This window comes from Corvus moneduloides, chromosome 5 (genome assembly GCF_009650955.1).
Source record: "Corvus moneduloides isolate bCorMon1 chromosome 5, bCorMon1.pri, whole genome shotgun sequence".
Lineage (NCBI taxonomy): Eukaryota > Metazoa > Chordata > Aves > Passeriformes > Corvidae > Corvus > Corvus moneduloides.
Window position 1 is genome coordinate 43550736 of NC_045480.1, and position 22693 is coordinate 43573428.

Genomic DNA, 22693 nt, shown 5'->3' on the forward strand with positions numbered 1-22693 from the left:
ATATTCAAAAAACAATTTTGAGCCGGTTCTTCCTACACACACTGTTTAACAAGAAAAAAGTAAGTTTCTGTGACAAGGATATGAGGTAGTTTCTAGCTAAGAGAGGTTGTGACTGTTCCACCGATTACCTGCAAATGCTTGAAAAGATATCAATAGGTCAGTGTTGCTTTACACTTGAAGAAGTGCTTTACTTTCCCTTTTTTATGTTTCTTCAGGATTTTTGGAGAATCCTAAAGGAATATGTGTTTTGTCTTCAAAGCAAGCAAACCTGACTCACGAGAAGATTACTCTTTGGATACCTTGAAAAATAGACAGAAAATTAATAACTGAACTAAGCATTTTTACCACAGGAAATGCCAAAATCTAAGGATTTTCTTTATTTTTCTTGCAATAATTAAACATGAATTACGTTTGGTCTGTCATGCTTTTAAAAAAGTTGTAGTAGGCTGATCAAGTATATCTGGAATCAAAAACCAGCAAGTTACATCAAATGAAACAAAACATATCCTATTGAAAGCTATGGCAGCAAGCATATACAAAAACAATATGTGAATTTGTTAACAATTCAAAGTGAAAACTAGATATTTTCTTTTATTCATTACTTGGCCATCTTTACAGGTCCACAGCAGAAGAGAATCACCATACAACTCAGTAAACTCCAAAATTAAACAAAGAAAGCAAAATTTTAATTATGCTACATAAAAAAAACTTTCTGCTTTTTGATTACATATAGTCAGAAATAAATTTTAAGTGCTTCTGGAGATGATAATGATGAGATAAAGATGAGGACACTTTTACAGATGGTTTGAAACATTCTTTACGTTTTTGATTTATAGATAATCTATCCATAGTTGAGGGACTAACCGTTACATTTTGTCCTACAAACTACTAAAACCAGACACTACCCAGCAGCTTAAAGAACATATGAAAAAGCTGCATCTATTTAACAGCTGCAGAACTCAGGACAGAGGCAGTAAAATATAAAAAAATACAAGAGTTAAAAATCCTACTGCAAGAATATTAACTGTAATAAAAGAGAAGACATTAAAACCAGCAGCTAGTTAGGTGCCAGGACATAATAGAACCCATAAGGGCAGGCAAAGAATGATGCTAAGTTAGGAAGAAAGAGTCTGTTTTCAGAGAACTTCCTGACAGACACCACAACAAAGCAACATGAATGGTGACTGTGTGGTCCCCTTCTCGTAAATAAATCAGGCGTCAAAGGTTGATCTGCAGTTAATAAGAGGCCTAAGCCTTCTCCAAGGATTTGTAGTATTCTGTCAGCACAGTCCAAGCCTTCGGAGCCATGAAGCCTTCTGGTGGGTTTTGTCCTTCTCGAGCCAGCTTGCGCATGCGGGTCCCCGATATAAAATCAAAGTCTTCATGGCTGAGAGAGTAGGGGTGGAGGCAAAGGGGGGGGAAAAAAGAACATACTTTAAAAGCAGGCAAAGTTGCTCATATTCCTTCTACTTACTTGATACTTTATACATATCTTCTTGGGAGTATAATGCTGTATAGCAACTGTCATTTCCAGGCCAGCAATGCTAGTAAGTGTCAAGAATATACAACCTCTACAATACTCAGCTTTGGTAACTCCTGAGGTTTTAGCAGCATGGTGCAACTGAACCCCTGGGGACTCAATTCAGTCTGTGCTTCCACTGAGCCTGGCTTGCTCTCTGTGAGGAAATAAACTCCTGTTGAAGGAGAGCCATCTACTCTACCTACTGTCTGAACCCTCTGCCAAGGCAACAGCAGCCATCCTGATCTACATCCTGCCTTGCCAGGCCAGGAGACCAGCCCAATGAGCTGGTTGAATGTTCCTGTGCTGGTTCAAGAAGGTAATTTCAGTGCCACTAGAGAATGTGTAAAAAGACACTGTATAAAATCTTAGTGAGGGACTGTTTGGGGAAGAGAGAAAATAAAAGCCTCAGAATCTAGAGGCAAGCTTTACAGCTGTGCCATTGCAAGACACTGAGTACACATGCATATTAATAACATGCCATATACAGTTCAAAATAAAGAGAAAAATCAAGGGAATAATAAAAATACCTTCTCCTAAAGATGTTTTTCCCTAAAAAACCGAATTCAATTGGACAAACCCAAAATTAAACACAGAATAATTGTTTACCATTGTTAACATAAGAATCTAAATTTTTATTGACTTCTCAGGTATATGGTCACAAGCAGCAAAAGCTCCACTAATTAAATTACTCCTCACAGGACTGAAACAGTAAAAGCTAGACAAGAATGCCAAAGTTCTATCAAATGCTCCAAAGGAAAAAAATTATGTATTTCTAAATTAAATATGCAATTTTACTTATGCCATTTGCTCAATTTGCAACATGTATGCATTACTCATTCTTTACTTGTCTGTTTGAAATAAAAAACAAGTATTGATCTCAGATGCACGTGCCTTAGCCAGAAACAAGAGCCAAGTGTGTACATCAGAGGGCAGAACTTGGCTCTAAGTGTTGGTCTACGCTCAGTAGGGTATGGAAGTCAGCAAGATGCAGAAAGCATTCCACAGTTCCCTTTCACAACAACACTCGCCCCATAACTTTTTGATTTGGACTGTATACATTTACACACCAGCACTGTCATACATGCTCTTTTCTTGTTGCTCTAAATTTGGGACTGTGGGTTCCTGAAGAGTCACAAGGCAAAAAAACCCCTACTGTGCTTTAGTCCTGCAAAATATAAATTACATAAAAATGAAAATTTGAAGTTGATGTAGTTCCATGGGAGAAAAAATTTGCACTGCTATTTATAACATCTGAAAATTTTATTCTTCAGCAGAGAGATATCTGCTGTTCACTAACACTGCCTGAAGATACCTTCGGTTCTTTGCAAAGAACTATTTATATAAAATATAGGTGGGGAAGTGACAAGCCTGGTTAATTCTGTCAAAAAAATACCAAGTCTTCAGATGATCAGGAAGAGAAGAGTAAAGCAAGTGCTATAAAGTTTCTCCTTGTGTGTTTTCTCCTCACTGTGGTAACAATGCCAAAGTTAGAGCATTTTACAAAAAAAGGTGCTTTACCCCTCCTTTTTTCTTATGTTTTCAGAAGAACAGTCAACTTCCTCCCATGCCCTACAAGTGAAGTAATGCTACTAAACCACTACATTTAGTTATGTCATAGAAGTTTGCTTCAATAAGACATACAACTCCTTTAGCTGCTTCTTATCCCTAGCTGCACAAAAAGCAGCTAAGAATCAGAGATACCAAGAAAGAGAGAAACACGAAAAGAAGCTAAGGAGATCTACAGAAATTATAAAAAAATGAAAGAAAACAAGTGAGGATCATTTCAGAAACATAGTACATTCAGCAACTCATAACATTTCTAGAAATGTTTCCAAAATACCATTAAAAGTTATAAAAGTACTAATGATGTCCTCTCATTATCCTGAATGTCTATTTTGAAAGGGTTTTTCTTTATTAAAAAAAAAATACTTTAATTAGTAATCACTGAAGTGACTCAAATGGAGCCCTGGAAATATATACACAACAACACAGTATTTTTTGCCTTTTAAAAAATTACTGCATTTATAATTTTCAATAAAATTTCAGAAACTGAGATTCCTGCTAAGGAGAAAAACCTTATCAATACTTCACCACTGTGGCATGATGTGACCCACAAGCATTTTGAAATAAAACATATCAGTATGAGTAATTTGCTTTAGTAGAAGGAGATAGTAAAAAGAGTCATCAAGTAATTCTTTCAGAGTGAATTTTGAGGATATTAAGAGTTACTCTATATAAGGTGGATTTGAGTGGAACATGAGAGGGGGGAAACATTTGACCATTAAAGATGCCATAAGATTTAAATGCCAAAGCCATTCAAATTCCATTCTTGTCAGATTTGAAATGACCCTCAATGAAACTTAATGCAAGCCTTTTCTGAGTATGGGATTTAAGTGCCTTTGAAAATTTTACTCAGTAGCTGCTGGAATCAGCTTTCTTTCAGCCACACTGTATGCTACTGAACACTTGTAACATTGACTTGACCTTTTACTGCCAATTGAGTTTGACTGGTACTGACACAATCCTTTGGACCACTGCAATTAAAAGCACCCTCCAAAAGAAAGAGGAAAAGAATGCAGAAATAAAACCACAACAAATATTTGTCAACAGAAAAACAGTCTTGAAACATTTCACATTGAGGAGTGGTATTTGCTCTGTGGCATAGCATCCTAGAACTCTACTACACTCACAGTACTGAAAAAAACGTAACTAAACACGTTGTGAAATTTCCTTACTTATGGAGGACAGGGATTTCAGAGACCTTACAGTTCCTGTGACAAAACAAGGATATCATTAGTTTGCAAGTAGGAAGTAACTGCCACAGGCCTACAGGAACCCTCCTGTGCTGCATCTCTGAGGTGTCAGTACAGTACATTAATACAGTAACTGAAGAGACTAGTTTTTCTGCTTCAGCATTACTCCCTACAAATTTAATCTAAATATAGACCACAGTACATAGTCGATTTTTCATCTGGGAGCATTAAAAGTCAGTCATAATCTTGGGAACCCTGACCTCCTCTTCAGTATTTAGCACTGTGCAAATGACCTTCTAGGAATTCCCATTCTCTGTGGAGGGCAATGTCTCATGCTCTCAAGGTCTTAAAGAATTACTCTTAAATACAAGACTCATGATAAAAGTAAAGACCATTAATTCACAGTTTTGCCCTTTTTTTAGGCAAATAGAACAATAGCAAAATGAAACAGTAATATGACTTATTCACTCTGGTCTGTCTTCAAAACAACTGTGATGTTCTACTCAGCTGGTAAACTTCAGACTAATTTCTGGGACAATTCACAGCTGCTTTATCTGAGGTCCAATTCTAACCTTAAACCCTTTTAAGGATTTTCTCTGAATTTAAACTTGCCTTTGCAGCATCAAGTCATGACTTACACCGTAACTCCTACAGGAAGTCTACATTATGCTTTGGGAATGAATGTCCCATGATGCTGAATGAACCAGCTAGTGCCAGCTAGGTTCAAATCCCAACCAGCCACGAACAGTTTGTGAAATTAGAATACAATAATGTGATTAATATCAACACATGCAAAGCAAATCCTTTACTAATTCCTTTCTAACTGGCAGGAGGGTTTAAGTCTCCTGGCCTGGTGCAGTGTTTCATTGTATCCCAAATTACGTACTAATGGTAATTGAGAAACTGTATTTCACATAACTAAAGTAAGGAGAACAGTCAAGTGTGCTTATCTCAGCCTCTTACTATCACTTTAAAAAACAAACAAATCTGAGAACAGTATGTACTTAGCTGGAGCAGGTGTCCTGTATTATTTGATAGTATTAAAGCAGTAATGGCAACCATATTACAGGTCCTGGGAAAAAAATCTGTTAAGTTAAAATCTCTCTTCTTCACAGGTACCCATGCTTCATTCACATTTTATAGATAGCATGAACAATCTGCTCCAGTCACCTTACTTATGAGTTTCTTTTAGCCAAAATGTTCTCTTTGGTTTTCTTTCAGGAAAAAAAAATATAGTAATTTATTTCCAGACACTGCTGTGGCTTTTTAATTGCTAGACTAATTTCCTTTCTTAATTGAGTTTTTTCTCAGCAGTAGTCTGTGACTGCATTTTATAGGACTGATCTTCCATAAAGAATTGGGAATCTCTGCTCACAAAACCAGCTTCTATTATTAAGCCACCAATCCCAGATTACACTTGTCTGTGGTAACTGTTTCTGAGGCCGTTTTGGCTGAAGAAACCCACTAATTGATTTTCTGAAGGGATTTCAGCACTGGGTAAGCTTTTTTTTGGGGGGGGGGGGGAAGGGCGGTAGTAGTGTTATTTGTTGGTTTGTTGATTCTTTGGTTGTTTTCTATACACTTCATTCTACCAATGGTTTACAGGTCAGACATTTATTCTGAATTACTCCGTTATAACTAGAATTCTTCCCATAAACTTTTCCAAAACACATTTGGACATAGTCAATTATAGATCAAAAATTCTATAAAATCAGTGTAAAAACTTTGATAAGGACTGTAACAATATTCACACTAGTTTTTATATGCATTACTTCAGAATTCTATGCAAGTGGAAGTGCTCAAGCTTCCCACAGAAACTTAGATTAGGCTTTCCATCTGACTTGAGTAACAGCAAAAATGTCAATTTTATTTTTATTATCCTCATTTAGACCAAAGGGAAAATAAAATTAAATTAGCTCTACCTGTGCTGCTATACATCACTTCAAATGCATTCCTCAAATCCCTTTCCTAGATCTCAGTTTTAGACACATTTTTTTCAAAAGTATGTTTCAAGAGTTCAGTTTCATGAGGTGCTAAACCTAGTACTAAGATGTCCAAGAAACAAATTTAAAAATATGCTGGCTTCATGAGGCAAAATACAAATATAATTCCAAGTCATTGGTTGTTTCTATATCTTAGTATTCTAAAGGGCAACTTTATTTAAACAATTTATACAAGTTAAGCATTGTGCACCACCCTGCAACTCCAGTTGCTGTGCAGCTGTTAGAAAGGCTTTCACGTCACGCTTTCCTTGCCCCCTTTCCTCACAGACAATGCTCTGTTATCCTGCATGCAACCAGGATATTTCTGCCTTTCCTTACTAACAGGGCCCAAGTGACTTCAGTTCTAACACAGCACCACAGCAGCTCAACATTGTTAATCAGCAGCATGAGGTCCTGACATACGGAGGCAACTCCAGACTGTTCCCAAGCACATACTGGCTCAACTGAAACTCCAAGGGCAGCACATGTTCTGGAGGACACTAATGAAGTGAGAAACAAACTGAACTTGTATATGAACTCCACAAAACTGCGCTCGTGCGAACACCTTTGGGAGCAGACGACCTTAAGCACAATAACCTCTTGGAATCACAGGCAGCACACCAGAGAAGCGAGGGCCTTTGGTACTGATTTGGAGGCAGGGCTGGTGTAGGCTTTTTGATGCTTCCCAGGCTTGCCAGCAAGGTCATAAGCAGCTTGGCTACAGCCAGCTCTCACACAGTTGCCCAGCACCTTACCGTAGACAGCTGACCAGTGCCAACCCATGCTCTGAACACCCAGAGGCATACAAGGAATGCTATCAGCAAGTGTTATACCTATCTCATAAAAGCTGAGCAAAGCAACTCTGCCACTGTTAATTCTGCAGCCACAACTTTTCAGACATCCTTCTGGCAGCTGGATTAAACTTTTGGTAACCTCTCACTATGAGCCAAAGATTCATCCACCACCATCCCTATGCTGGGATTTCCCTCAGAAGCCAAAAGGTATTTCACTAATAGCAGCAAAGAGCCCAACTGCAATAACCTCTGTATGTCTTTGCTGCCAAGACAGCTGTGGGTGCAACTCTACCAAATTACAGAGACACCCAAGGTAGCAGATGGTGTCTATTACAGCTTCTCACAAGCACCTTCCCAAACAGAGGAGTCCAGGAGGCCTGCAAGAATAGAAGAGATGATCACATGGGGCAAGGATAACTACACTCAGCAGCTAAGACACACGGCTCAGTCCAAGGGAAACCCCCTTGCCATAAGCTTCCATGCATTCATTAGTGATGTAAATTCTGGAATTGCCTAGTTGGCTGTCAAATCTCCAAGAACTAAGAAAGGTGCAAGAGATACCAAATCACCCTTTTCTAAAACAAGTCCCAGCAATGCTTCTACGCGTACAAACCTCTTCCCCACATTTTCATGCTGTGTTTTTCACCCAGTGAGCTCAGGAAATATTTCCACAAACATCACATCCAAGGGTCTTCCACCAGTACTGATCCTCTCGTGTTTCCAGGCAATCCTCTCTTCCCTGCCATCCTCCTTTCAGAGTCAAATACCACATGGTCCAGGAGTCTGCCACATTTTCAGCATTACACAGACTATCTTGAAAGGCAGCCAGCTGCACCCACCCAAGCTCTAACTCTGTCTGGAGCCTACCACAGTGCTCCATCTCTCGCAAGCAGGAGCAGTAATGGGAGCCTGCGCGTGTCCGCATTGCCATCTAGAGGATTGCTGCCACACTCCAGTCCATCTACAAACAATAGCCAGGGAAGGACAGGACAAACGGGCTTACATCCTGACAGCAGCAGGGCAGAACTGCACATTAGAAGCAGCATGGCCTTTATGCCACGACAGTTATAGAAACAGGAAAAAAACTGCCCCAAACCAAGGCCTCATAGACACAGTGAAAGGATAAAAGGGTGCACAAGATGCAGTCTGTGGCAAAAGGCAAAATCTGTTCCCACAGCTTTTCATAAAAAAATCTCAAAGAGTTGCTTAGGGTTTTTTAAATCATTTGCTCTGGCTAATGACAGAGGTGAAATTTTACTCCCTTTGATCCAAATCACATCTATCCTGCTAAGAGTACAGTATTGATAATCACAGAATCAATATTCTGAATTCTGGCCTGTCACACTGCTACTCCCTTACTATTCCAATTTATTAAGAATTGACACACCAATAAAACTACTTCACTTTGACCTTTCTGTATTGAAGCATGACCAGCAGGTCCAGGAAGGCGATTCTCCCCCTCTACTCCACTCTTGTGACAGCCCAGCTGGAGTACTGCATCCAGACCTGGGGACCTCAGCATAAGACAGTCCATGGATCTGATGGAGTGAGCCCAGAGGAGGGCCAAAAATTTGATCAGAGCACTGGAGCACCTCTCCTCTGCAGACAGGCTGAGAGAGTTGGAGTTGTTTAGTGTGTAGAAGAGAAGGCTCCAGGGAGACCTTATAGCATCTTCCTGTTCCTAAAGAAAGCTACAAGAGAGCTGCAGAGGGACTTTTTGCAAGCAGTGATAGGAGAAGGAGGAATGACTTTAAACTGAAAGAATGTAGGTTTAGATTAGATATTAGGAAGAAATCCATTCCTGTGAAGATGGTGAGGCACTGGAATAGGTTGCCCAGAGAAGTTTGCATGTCAGTACCAACTTCAACTGCAGTTTGATGTAAAACCAAAGTACATTTCAATAATCTGAATAAAGAGGATTAAACTAAAATGACAAGTCATCTTCCCAGCCAGTATCATTCATTCTCACCAGAGCAACACATACACTAAGTTTTGGATCTGGTTTGTCACACAAGGAAAAAATAACATTGGAATATGCACACAGAAAGTGAATTGAACTGTAATTGGATTTTTAAAAACTCAAAAAAGCTGAAAACCCTGGGACACAGAATATTCTTAGGGCATAATTTTGCATTATTGCTAACAGAGAAAATAGCTATTTGTCACCCCATCTTGTCCACTTTCTTCTCCATGCTGCACATACTCACTGTTTCTCTTCCCTGCTATCTGATGCACACCTGATACCTGAGAAGCTTATTTAGAAAGACAAAGCAACAGAAAGCTAATCTTGCCATTCTAATAAATAGTAATATTTTTCTCTGGATTTACCAATCTGCGCCACATTCCAGAATCAGAGAAACCTCAGTACCTGGTGAGCCTTCATGTGGCAGCTACAGTTAGATCAGGTAGTTGTACTGTGAACCAAACCATGCTGAAATCAAGCTTGACTAAAAGCTACACTGATCTAAACCCACATCTAAACACTGCCATATTTGAGCAATATGAATTTAATTATGAACGATTTTCTTAATGTGGGCAGGGGTAAGAGGCAGTTATTGCTCAAAAATTTCTTAAAATGAAAATACAACTTACTGATCAGAGTCATAATAATCCATGCACTTCTTTTTTTTATTATAAGCTGCCACCCTGAAGGGTACAATTTCCAGTGCTCGGAGGCCTGGAGCCATTGTCAGCACTTTGGCACCATGGGTTGGTTCGTATAGATCTTTCCCAGTGTCAGGGTGTGGCATCCCTGCTGGATCTCGCCCTACAATGTAGAAGTTAGCTCCTGCAACCATCCGTGATCTGCAGTGCCACTGAACCTACAACAGAGACAGGAAAAACAATTAACAGAAGAAAATGCTCCAAAAATGCAGCCCTCAAAATGGGCATGCACTCTGTAACTACCATGTTTTCTTTAATCAGATGTGATTTTTACTATGGAGCCACAACATAATACAGAACCAATTACGTTGATCACCATCAGACTTACAGCTAAAACATACTATCCCCATTTTATTTGCACAGTAGGTGCTCAGAAAGTTACTTCAGCACTATCTCTACATTCAGAAAGAAAAATCACCCATGTTCAGCATTTTCAACTTGTACATGTGGCAAGGATGTTGTTCAAGGCACAATTAACACTTAGTCTGCATGAACATTAAGACCCAAAGGACACATCAACTAGGTACACACTGCACCTGAATGCTTGTAAAAGATTTACTTTCCTAAGCAGGTGAATTCACCACATTTTGATACACCTTTGCCATACAGAACTGTTTCTTTTCTTCCAAGGCACTTATGAAGAATGTTAAAAATACAAAAAATGCTAAATTGATATTTATGAAACTTGTCTGTTAAGATTTTTACAGACTGGAAGGACACATCCAGCTTGTAGATAACCATATTACCAGCTGCTTATTCTTCTGTAAAGCACTGCTGCTATAAAAACAGATCTAATACCAATGACTTTCAAAATAACCTATGGAAAATTATTAAAGAAAGAATCTCTTTTATTAGTGTCAGGCTGTACTCTGAGGTTACTGGAAATGCCATATAGGCAGGGAGAAAAATTTTATCCTGTTCAGAATAAGGATTGTGGATTTTGCTCCTCCTCACGCATACAAGAAAGAGGTAGAAGAGTTCTGTAAATTCTCACAAAAGGCCTGTGGGGAAGAGCAGAAGATTCCTCACATTAACTCACTCTCATGCCTCAACTAGATCTGGACTGCAGTTTTTTCTCTGGACTGAAAAGCAGTGCAAGCTCCATTTGACCAGTCAACTGGCCAGCAGAAGATAAGTGGCATCTGCCTAATTTAACTTAACTAGCAAGATCTCCTATCTATAAAAAAATCTACCCCAGAGTGAACCTCAGAGCCTGGTCAGAACTTGAACTTCCTGTGATTCGAGGTGGAGGGGAGCAAGGATGGGAAAAAAAAGGAAAAAGAAAAAAAAAAAGGAATGAGATGGAGAATCAAGGAATTGCCCTCAAATGAGAACATTTATTCTTTCTGCTGCTTTCCACAAACCTCTAGGGACTCCACCCCAAGACCTGGCTCCTAAATAAAGTGTTGCCAAAGAATTATTTCATACAATAGCCTTGAAACAATTCTCTCTGAATTAAGTCTGCCAAAAAATAAACAGACTGCTTTTTTCTTAATATGTGTACAGCCCTCCAACACACAAACTTTTTTGCTTAAGAGTCATAAAACTTAAGTATTTTAACATTCAGGACAATCATTCCGTATGTTAACAGATCTTATAATTCCTTCTGAAAAAGACCGTAAAAAAAAGGAGGGAGGATTAATTTATTATCATACCCTTGTAACTGTAAAGAAAGGAACCTATAAACCCAATATTTTCTCCCACCTTTTCCAGCAAAATCCTCCAATATACAAGTTTCTTCATAAGAGAATGCTTTGGTTGGTGACAGAGACTTGATAGTCCCTTTCCAAGGGAAATTAGTCTCCTCTCTCTCCATTAAAACAACACAACATAAAAACATCATTAAAACATCAGACATAGCACAAAATACTTTAGTTCACTATCAAAAGGGTTTTGTTTCACTTTAAACTCTTGATGTACTTACCTCAGTTGGTCCTGCGTACATCATGGGGGAAGGGAATATAGCTACCACTGTTGTTTCTGGATTCAGGATTCCCTCCTCCAGTACTGCAGCGTGCTGCTTCATGCGCCACATAAGAGGAACATCATCCTCCTTTGTCCAGCCTCCAAGGGGGTGCAAGAGTAAAACTGGGCGCCGGTAGCCACGTTCCAGAAGTTGCTTGTGAGTATCCTGCATTAAAAGAGCGTGCCCATTGTGCACCGGGTTGCGTAACTGGAATGCGAAGACCGCATCTGTGGGGAACAAAACAAGACAAAAGATGTAAGGAGAGCAAGTTATTTTATCAGGAGTTGTACAACCACAGAAAAACCTTCAGTACATGCTTTCCTCTGAACTGTATTAAACAAGTATAATAGCAGTGGTCGCAGGTCATTAAATTATTAATAATTATTACAAAATCACTGTACTTAACAAGCAAAACTAATAAAAAACAACCATACTAAAAAAAAAAAGGTCAGCTTCCTTAACTTCTGAATTTTCTGCAGAATTACTTTGTTTTCTCCAAGACGTATAAGCTCTTATTTGGATTTTTTACTTGCGTAAGTATATTATATTCTAAGAGGAGATCAAACTATGCTACCTATCTTAAAGGCTCAATATATCATCAAGAGAAAAAATGGACCTCTTTGGAACAAAACTAATAAAAGGGGATTTAATGTTCCTTTACTAAGTTTCCTTCACCTTAGTTTAGTAGATTTTAAGTTGCAGTAAGAAGAAAGCAAGATTAACTGCTATTCCAGAGTATTACTGACACAACCAGGATTTCTCCCTTCTGCAAATTCAGATGAACTAAGTACCCTGCAAGACGGCAAAATCACTGTAACTGAGAGGTTTTCCAATATAGAACCAATGAAAACTAGAGAATAGGTTTTTTTCAGATCTCAAATATGTGTTTGTGTAGGGGTTAGCCACAAGACTGATATCCCAGACCTACAGATCCCGGACATAGTGACCACACAGAACAAAGACAGAAGCTGAGGACCAATTGTGGCTTGCATTCTTGATGTTAATCTCTCTCCTCACATTTACAAGTGCAGCTGCCTGCCAGTCACTGCCACAGTGAAAGCAGCATGTTTGTTCTCTGCTGTATGACATTCCTCAGCCTCTCACTTATCTGCCTAACACAACTACTTTTGTGAAAAAAAAACCTGTTTTATTTCTTGTGCAGAAAAGAAACTTGGCACCAGTCCACTTGCACTACTTTCATAAGTCTTGTTCCCCAGAAGCAGCATGGAACAGACTAAAAAATAGCAGAGCATGAAAGCTCAATATTCAACCATACCTCTGTAGTTTAAGCCCAACGTGATACTTAAATCACATTTTACCGCATTTTAACATTATCTTTCTTGTCTACAGAGCATGGAAAGAAAGTTCAGAACCTCAGGCATTACCAGCTTCTATTACGTATTTAGGCAGTGCAGTGCAATGCCTGAGATTATAAAAATTATTGCTATTAAAAGCAAAGAATGCCACCTACCAGAGCATTCAAAATCTTCATCCTTGAAACAATGCCAGCCTCAGTGGTGGCAGCAGACATTTGGATAAGCCTCTGCAGGAAGATAGAAAGCAAGAAAAATTTACTCACCGGCATTCATTTCCTTGAATTTCTGCCTTAGTTCAGCTGGAGTGAGACGGTATTGATCAAGTCCATCATTCCAATAAATACGATCAAGGACCTGTAGATCTCCCCCTACAAGCCAGTTCCCTTGCTCCATAACCATCTAAGAAAAGAAAGGAAAGTCCTTGTTAGGATTATTTATCAGCTTCTCCTGAGTATGTAGATCACTGCAATGGGGACACATCTTTACCAAGGACTGCGTTCCAGGTTAATTTTGACAGTTGTTAAGTCAAGCATCAGTGTTAAAAAAATGAAAAAAATTCACTGGAACATAGTCCAGACATGTTATACCATGATGTAGGAGAGATGCCCAAATCTTCAGTGGGCATATGCCTTTCTTTCAAAACTGAGATAATATATAGAAATGCAAATAGCCAATATTCTTAATCACCACTACATGACAAACAAAGATAGTGTCTGGAAAGCCTTGTCTATTACAATTTACTTAGTTATTTACCATATATATATCTTTCTATTAGTGTATATTTTTAAATTTAATTACAATATATCAATAAAATGAAGTTGCACTTTCTAGTTATTGGTCAAAGCAAATGCTGTTGCAGTATCACTCTGTAGTTTACAAGATTCTCGTCAGCAATAAAGTAACAAACAAAACAATTCCAATTGACTACTCACCCACTTTAATCTAATAATAAAATCAGAATCTTTGAAGTAGAATAGCTTTTGGATTTGTCTCATGGTAGCAGTTTACCCAAGTAACAGATGTCGGATCGTCACTACACTTCTTTTTATACCTTTAAATATCGCCTCACCCTTTATCAAAAAATAATTATGGCAAGCTGCTTAACATACTCTACAAATGGCCATAGACATTACTTAGAAATTTTTAATTTCTAAGAATGCATTTTCTTTTGAAGATGGAATCACAAAAAGCTTTCAAGTTTCATACACATTTCTGATAATTTTTTTTTAGCCTTATGTAATTTATAAATGACAATAAATCTTGATATAACAGAAGATACTACATACTAAACCCAAAAGCCAAGATGTGAAAATGAAGTGTGAATTTTTCAGTTTATTTTTCCTTTGACCTGCTGGAATTAAATGACACCACAGTAACCATTCCCTTCCCAAAGAAAATGCTGTACTTTGACATCTTACCAAGGTGCAGGGAAGATGTGATAATGATATGAAGATGAGAAAACTCCGCACCACAGAATCTCTCAGGTACCCAAATATTTCTGATTCATTAAGAAGGGCCACCAAATTCACGTAGTGTCACGTTACCACTATACACCCCCGTACAGGCATAAGAACACAGTTCCTCATCCTAAGGCGTAAGAACACAATTCCTCATCTTCTACGTAACAAGTCATTCAAATTTTGTCTGCATGAGATTTTCTTAGCATTTATTAAATCTGTGCTAAGTTTTCAAAAAAGGGGTAATCTTATGTTCAACATCATAGACCACATCAAGGGCTTTGAAAATCTTCTGTTAGTCATACAGATACTTTTTCAACATTTCAGAGGCTTTCCCTTTTCAAGAACAAGCTCATAATTTGAGGTTTTTTTGATTTCTCTTCATCTAATTTTAAGTCATACCTTTAAACAAAAAATACCTCAAAGACAAATGGGGAAATAAACATATTTTGGCTCTGCCGAGCTAAGATGCAACATTCACATCAGCTTGCATAAGCCACCACAGCATCATGATGAGTATGTTACAATTAGAACATTTCAGTATGACATATACATAAGGCCAAGATAATAAAACTTAATGAACACAATGGGTGGGAAATTACTCCCCAGAGGGTTAAATGATGAACTCTCCAGGAATACAGCCTGTTTCAAAAACATCTAAAGCAGGCAGGTCTCACGTGCTCCACATGCAGGCAGAAAATAAGTTTTCTATCCTTCACAAAGCATATATTCACTGATTAAGGAGCTTTGATGATCCATCTGGTGACACAGACGGATGTGTTTCCTAGGCACACTGGAGGGCAAAGTTCCCTCTTCTGTAGCACAGATACTACAGTACATTCTAAATTCATTTCATGTGTACATATTGACATTAGATTTTCACACTAAGTACAGACTATTCAACAGATGCATAGAAAAAAATTACTTTTCTTTCTGTCAGATATTTCAATTAATTTTCAAAGTAGTTTTTTTGTCAAACTACAGCAGTCAGAGACATGAGCTTCACTTAATTTGCAACTCTACAACAGTACAGCGAACAGGACTAGACTTTCAACTTTTAAACACACACCTTGATATAGGGATGCTCCTTGCATGTTGTTCCCCATTGCCTAGCACAGCGTTCCTCTTTCCTGTGCTCGTAGAACTCAGGATTACGGAGAATGGCAACGCGGCAACCTTCATACACCAGTGCAATTGCTGTACACCCATCGAGCCTTTCTTTGTCTTCTTGAGTGGCTGTTAGCACTATAGGCACTGACAGATTAATAACTCCCCCTGCAGAGGGAAAAAGAAAGCCCTTTATCCCTAGTAACAGTCATCAATGTTCTTATGAAAGTCTACCTAATTAACAGGTTACTTTTAAGGCTGCAAGTGTATTACATGACAGGTAGTTGAAACACTTATTTTAACAGGGATTAAACAATTCTTAGAATGAACTCACGCTTCCATAAATAAAATTGCTATAAAATTGAGCAAAAACTGAGGTTTGAGAAAGAGTGAACGCAGTACTGAAAATAGCAAGTACTTAGAGCTGCACACAAATATTTAAACTGTGAGGAGACTACTTTTTGGGAATCTCAAATTAATACCTTTCTCAAGAATCTATACAGAAAGTAAAAATACACAAATAACATTTTAAAATAGGCCATCTAAAATATCAGACAAGATTGCTACTGGAGTGGATAATTAGTAAAAAGGAAATTATATTCTCAGCACACATACTTATGGCCCCTTAGAAAAAAATCAATGCAATAGGAGCAGGCAAACGTACCCAAGTAGTTAACATACATAATTCAACTATTTCAAAAGGTGACTTTTGTTGTTTACTTAAAACTGTATTCAGATTCAAGCATTCAGCTTTCAGAAAAAACTGCTGAGTCAGGCAAACATTCTGCACCATTTGTTCAGCTGAAAGTTTACCAGCTACTTTACTTCTAAAACAAAGCCAATGTAGCTGAATTTTAAGGTTACGTGTGGTCCTCATTTCTAAGCACCTACTTCACTGCCAGGTGCTGGAAAGTCTTGTTTTTCTTTACTACAAGAGTGAGATTTGAGAAACCCAGTGGCGTAAACATTCTAAGTCTTCTACAAAGGCTTGGGTTCTAACAAGCATATGCTTGAGTGCAAAACTTTTGGGTGGCCTCCAGGAGAAAAGTCATAGACCCTTTAAAGTTAATGAAGGTTTTGGCATTTGCCAAGACTCTAAAATAAGGCTAATTTTGCTATTATTTAAGCAATACATTTTTTGTTAGGAAATTAAATTTCCTAGGAAATTAAAAATTATAAAGCTGGATGAAAAGTTTAAGAGAAAAACAGGTCCCCCTTCTTTCATAACGCAAAATGCATAATGCATGCTGTGCATCTCCTCCTAATTTCAGTCTTGGTGCCCACAGTTATTTTCAAAGCAACTAGGTCATAAAATGGAGTTTGGCAGCAGTCACAGAGAGTGGTTTGACACCCAAAACTGATAATTCAAAACAAACCTTTTCCTTTGCAAACAATAAATATTTCAAACTAGGAAGAGATCTCAAACCTGTTGTTTATTAAAATTTTGTCCATGACCAGCAATAAATATATAATAACTTCTACATTTCTCTTCAGCCACTGTACAAGTAAGAAACTGAGGTAAGGTAGTGAAGCAAGTCTGTTAAATCACATATGAGAACAGTGTCAGGATGAGACTTTTTCAGACAACTTAATCTTTAAAGGCAGATTATCAACACATCTGCACTGATCTCCACAGCCTAGAAGTCAGCCAGTATGAGCACTACATTTAAAGCCCAAAGGATGAGATGTATTGCAGGTAATAAACCATTTTCCTCTCTTCAGAATCAAAGCCCTGCAAAATGACTGCTGCTCTAAGACCCAGAACTAATATAACAAGCAAGGAGGAAACTTCAGGATGTTGTTTTGACTTAACAGCTGCCATTGCTGCACGTAGCAAAGCAGCTTAAAGGCAATCATATTTTTCTGAAAAGATTTTCACATATAAGTGTTGTAGTAGTTATCTAAAAAAAAGGAAATCAGTAACAGGAAATCTAGAGGAACATGACTATTTTATTCAAGCTTAGGACTGAAAATTGTTTCCATCAGTAAGTTATTTTTCATTACTCATAGTTTTTGTAGCATAGATGAGATACTCAAAACAACTGCAGAAGGAATTAAAAAAATTGTTATATTGTTATATCTGAAACACTCGCCTATACAAGGTCTTAAATGCCTTATAAAAATCCTGATTTACTGAAAACTACAGGACAGAACTAGGACCTACAAGCTCTTTTAGCAGCTGAATACATTGCATGTCATCTGCAGAAGACTTTTCACCTGGATGGATGTATAAAAGGCAAATGAAATGAAAACAAAACTAGCAGTCCAAAATTATACTGCAAACTTTAGATACTCCAAAATAGCAGGATGGCATTTTGCTGTCTAGGATGGCACCTGTGAGACTTCGAGAAAAGGGAATTAAGAAATATAAGAAGGACAACAGATGTCTATGTCATAGAATTGAAAGACAAGTGACTTTTTTTTGTTCTGCTATTTGGTCTCTAGCAAGACAAGAGTAATGAAAAAGGAAGCATGAAGATAGCAAAAAGGCTGGAGTAAAACAGAGCCTTCAAAGATGAATAAATGAAAAATGACAGAGGATTGCAATCAAATTCCAAAATCTAAGGATGTTATGACTTATTCACTACCTTAACTAAGTTCTTAGCCAACTGGTAATGCAAAATAAAATTCATTCATTCATCATCACAGGATAATTAAGTCATAATAATTCAATTACATGTGACAATTGTTCATACTCAAACCACATACTCATATTCTGATTTCACACTTGCAACAGTTCCAGTACTCAAGTCAGTTTGTTGTCCTTTCCTTCATTACTAATACAGAACAAATCTTTTGGTACATAGAGCTAAACAGCAATTAAATTGCAATTCCAAATTCTAAGATCAATTTCTTCAAAACAAATTACAAGTGTGCATTTTAGAATTAAACGTCTTTCAAAAATTAAGGTATTTGAAAAAAAAAATTTGTAAAGACAAAATATTCAAATCCTAATATGATGGTAGGTATAAAAAGAATAAAACCATCAAGTTTAAAACTGGTTGTTATACAATTCTGTTCTCTTATCCCAGACCTCAAGTTGTGCACAAGCCTGATAATGTGTTACCACACCACCAGTAAAAAGCAAAGCATCAGAAGTAGGATTAGTTTGCTTGGTTTTACAAATGGTGTGTTTTACCCTACCGTCAAGCAGACAGTCAAAGTGAAGGCACTGGAGGTATTCTCTCTCTCTCATAAAGCCATTCAGGGGTGTTGCCCAACCTTCTGCTAGCACTTGTACCCACTGCATATCCACCTTGTAAAGAAATGAAGAAATAGAGCAGACAAAAGTTGCTGCTTAATTACTGGCATCAGGTATTAATCATAAAAGATCATGATTTAATTCTAAAATGCAGGACAATGCAGATGGAAGATTTCTCAATACTACAGTTTTTAATCACAAATAGTTTAAAAGTTTCTACAAGTAAGGGGAAAAGAACAACTTGTTCATATTTTTGGCTATTTTCCAGTCCTTATACTGGATCAAATTTCCATGTGTTAAAAAAATCCAAACCAACAAACACACAACAACAAACTTTATTTGTAAATCTTAATAAAGTTCATCTTAACAAAATTAGAGAATCCCACTTGCCTTTATTTAACAAAAGAAGATAACAAAGATGTTAAAAAGAAAAAAAAAAGAAAAAATAATAACAACACATACAACAACCACAAAAAATATCAGAATTATGTGTGTAAATATTAAGAGGTCTAGTCTTTAAACAAATGAGAAATAAATTTTTTTCACAAACTAGTGAGACAATCCAGAAGTTAAATTCTCTCTGGACTAGTACTTATTTAGCATGAGATATCAGTTTACACAGGATTTCCTTCCTTAGCACTCAGTCACACTACAACTTAGTGTGTGGTCTCTACTACTTCTGCATGTGCATTACTAAGACTTGGTCAAGTTTTTGACAAGGACAGGCTTTGCTTGTGGAAGTCTCTTTTGCAAAAGGCATGAATAACTTTATTACACTGTTTAATTCATACTGAGGCAAGTACAAAACACAGTTTCTTCCCAAGCTTACATTATATACTTGTTTGATATTTAACAAGCCACTGGTTGGTGGTGGAGGGAGAAATGATCTGCTTTTCTATATAGGGAGCAATTAAGAATGGGACACTATCGAAGTTTAATAAAGGTGACCTTAATTGTTTATTCCTCAACAAACCAATGAATAGTTTTACACAGACATATGTGAAAAGGAATTAGTAATATGTGGTGAAAGGAAGTACTAATATTCATTACTAGTAGAAGACCAGGCAACTTTTAAAACTATTTAGTTCAGTGCTTAGGATGCCACCCCAATCCTTCAAAGTCTACTCACTACAGATGTTGAACTCTGAACTTAGTCAGCTCCTAGATCAAATGCTTAGCATAAAGTTCTAGTAATACTGTCAAAAAGCCAGTGAAAAAACTCATGCATTGCATCTGTGTATAGGCTTAGTTCTTCAGAAAAATGAATGAGGTAGAACAGAAACATAGCCAGAAGCAGCTTCATCCAAATGATCTCAGTTGAAAAATAATGCGTTGAACCAAAATAACATCAAGTCGATCCTTGCTTTTCCACAGTCTCTCTGCTGGAAACTAGAAAAGTAGCATGAGTATGCTCTAATCAGGAAAAAAAAAAAGGCAATCAAGTAGATCTGATCATCTGTTTGCAACTGTTTGAGTTTGGTATATATATTAAAAGTTATTGATGTTCAGCTGAAGACTACCAACAGGCAGAATCAAGAAGCAGTAACTGATTTCCCCCATATTTCTAGGCAATTACAAGTCCAAATAAAATGGTTTCTGCAAGTAAACTAAAAAAAAAGTTAGCAATCTCTCTGAAAGCAATTTCTCATACAAGACATTTTAGGCATGGTTTACTCCATGGATGTGGGGGGAGCATGGGAGAAAATTACTGTAAATTTTATCTCTAGGCTAGAGATAAACTAAGTAACACTATACCAGACATTGTTCATGAAATTATGAAGATTCAATTATCTCTGGTAAGTAGACAAAGAAAACACAGGTGCTGTGCTTTCTCTCAAGGAAAGATGGAAAAAGTGTATCAAGCTGTACTCTGTAACTGGTACAGGTATTTCAGCTACATCTGCTTACACTAAGCAACAGATCAGACCATCTTTCAACTGCAGCAGAGACACCTGAACACACAGTACCTTATTTATTTCCAAGGTTAACAGAGACTCAGCATCAGTTTTGGCCAACTGTAGCTTGTTTTCTGGCACATAAAGCTCTTTCACCTCGTAAGACGCGTCCACTGGTACAATGTCCTGTATAAAAGGAATAAACAGAACTTAATGTTTGCTCAGAATGCCTCTTGGGCACTGAACACACATCAAGAAATAAAATTCTAATGTTGCACTACACAGTAGCAAGAGTTTATTCATTATGCAGTTTTTACTCATTTAAAAGCCAGCACTGTTCCAAGATGATGATATATTGCTAGTTACTCAAGCCAGCAGATTGGCTAAAGTGAAACACTCTGACAAGAGATTTTTTCTAAACCTTAAGTAACCCATATAACATTTACCTAGTAAATATTTAACCATTGAATTGAGTGAAGTTTTTATGACTTATTAATGCCCACATTATCTACAGTAGAAAGGAAGACTCAATGCTTTTACACACGCTGAAGAAGTAAAAAAAGATTTAGAGACTGAGCATTTATGAATTTAAGCCATTCACTATAGAAGATACATTAGAAATGGAAACATGAAAGTAAAATAAACAAAGCTCCTTCTCTACTGAAAATTAATACAGAAGTACAAATTAAATGTATTTCCTACAGCTAATGACATACTACCAGTATTTTCATCTATATACTAACTCTTAAAATATTTAAATGTGATGTCATCTGTGCACATATATGCAATGAACTGAAATCTAGCTCTATAAGCAACATATCAATTTTTTATTTGAAAAAAAAATCAGTTTTCCCCCATGTGTATTAAACAAGATATTCTCACTCCACAATGCTCAAGACTCAAGACCTTAAACTTGTTAGAAGACATTAACCCAAAGATAAAAACATAATTAAAAGAAAAGGTCATCATGATAAAACTGTAAAGAGTCTCCTCCAACAAAGGATGGTATAATATATCAAAACCCAGTCAAATGTTCCAGTGAAGTTCAGTAGCAAAAAATCAGTGAAAACACACTGACTGTTCTTTTTAAAACACATTTTTCAGTGTTTGAGAAACCTTTGTAAAGTAATGCTTTAATTTTTGAGAAAAAAAGCTCACCCTTAGAGCAGAGTATATACAGACCCATAACAACAATGAATAAATTATCTTTACTTTTCCAGTATATGCAGGCCAGAGTAAATAGGTATTCTTGTAGAAAATGCAAAGGTAGCTCAGGAATTTTAATGCATTTATCAGACCTTAGGCACTACCTCCATGGAAAGTAAAACAAAGGCAGTAGAAAGCTGACAAGTGAGAGATAAAATGACTATGGGAATAACAAGATGTCATGAGTCTCACTGGCTGCTGCATAATTCATATCCTCAAAGACACATCAAAAGAAGACAAATCAAACTAGCACTTAGAAATGGTGTTTTATAAGGAAAAGTTTGGTCCATTACATATCAGACATCATTTTGGAAGCAGATTTTATTACATCGCAAGTTAGGCAAAACCTTCCTTTTGTTTTCTCTGCCTGAGCAGCAGCATTACAGCCCAGGAGAGCTGCAGAAGACTCCTGCCACAGCAATAAGCCCAGAACCAAATGAAGGCATTGTCTCCTGTAAGGAACACTATAATGATGGAGTGCACATTATGCTGCTTCACAGATTTCCCTCTGGACCCTAGCTCATTACCAGGCTAGGATGGCCTAACTTTACAAACCATCACCAGCTTAAAATACATGTGCCTATTAAAAAGATCTCTTCAAGCATTATCCTGGGTTTAGTATCCCACTAATAGTCAAAACAAAGGTTTCACAATGCACTTTCCGTCAATAACCTACTTCATTATACAAATGTAAACAGCTTGAAGACAGTTCTAGCAACTGAGTCTGACATTTAGAGAACTTGTAGGATTAGTAAACCTAGACTCCCTTGCACACATGAAAGTGGTACTTAAAATAGCTTAGATTAAAAAAAAAAAAAACAACAACCAA

General features: G+C 37.3%; 1 protein-coding gene across 1 annotated transcript in view; it reads right to left on the bottom strand.

Annotated features, from left to right (window-relative positions):
* Nucleotides 1–354: 354 nt before the first annotated feature.
* Nucleotides 355–22693, bottom strand: part of PAPSS1 (3'-phosphoadenosine 5'-phosphosulfate synthase 1) — a 40033-nt gene continuing 17694 nt past the window's right edge. Inside the window, exons 6-12 of the mRNA XM_032108862.1 lie at nt 20731–20844; nt 18706–18817; nt 15524–15729; nt 13261–13396; nt 11640–11908; nt 9644–9873; nt 355–1387 (exon numbers count right to left, since the gene is read on the bottom strand). Of these exons, the coding sequence (XP_031964753.1) occupies nt 1249–1387; nt 9644–9873; nt 11640–11908; nt 13261–13396; nt 15524–15729; nt 18706–18817; nt 20731–20844 (1206 nt within the window). The 3' untranslated portion in view covers nt 355–1248. The remainder of the gene's footprint in view (nt 1388–9643; nt 9874–11639; nt 11909–13260; nt 13397–15523; nt 15730–18705; nt 18818–20730; nt 20845–22693) is intronic.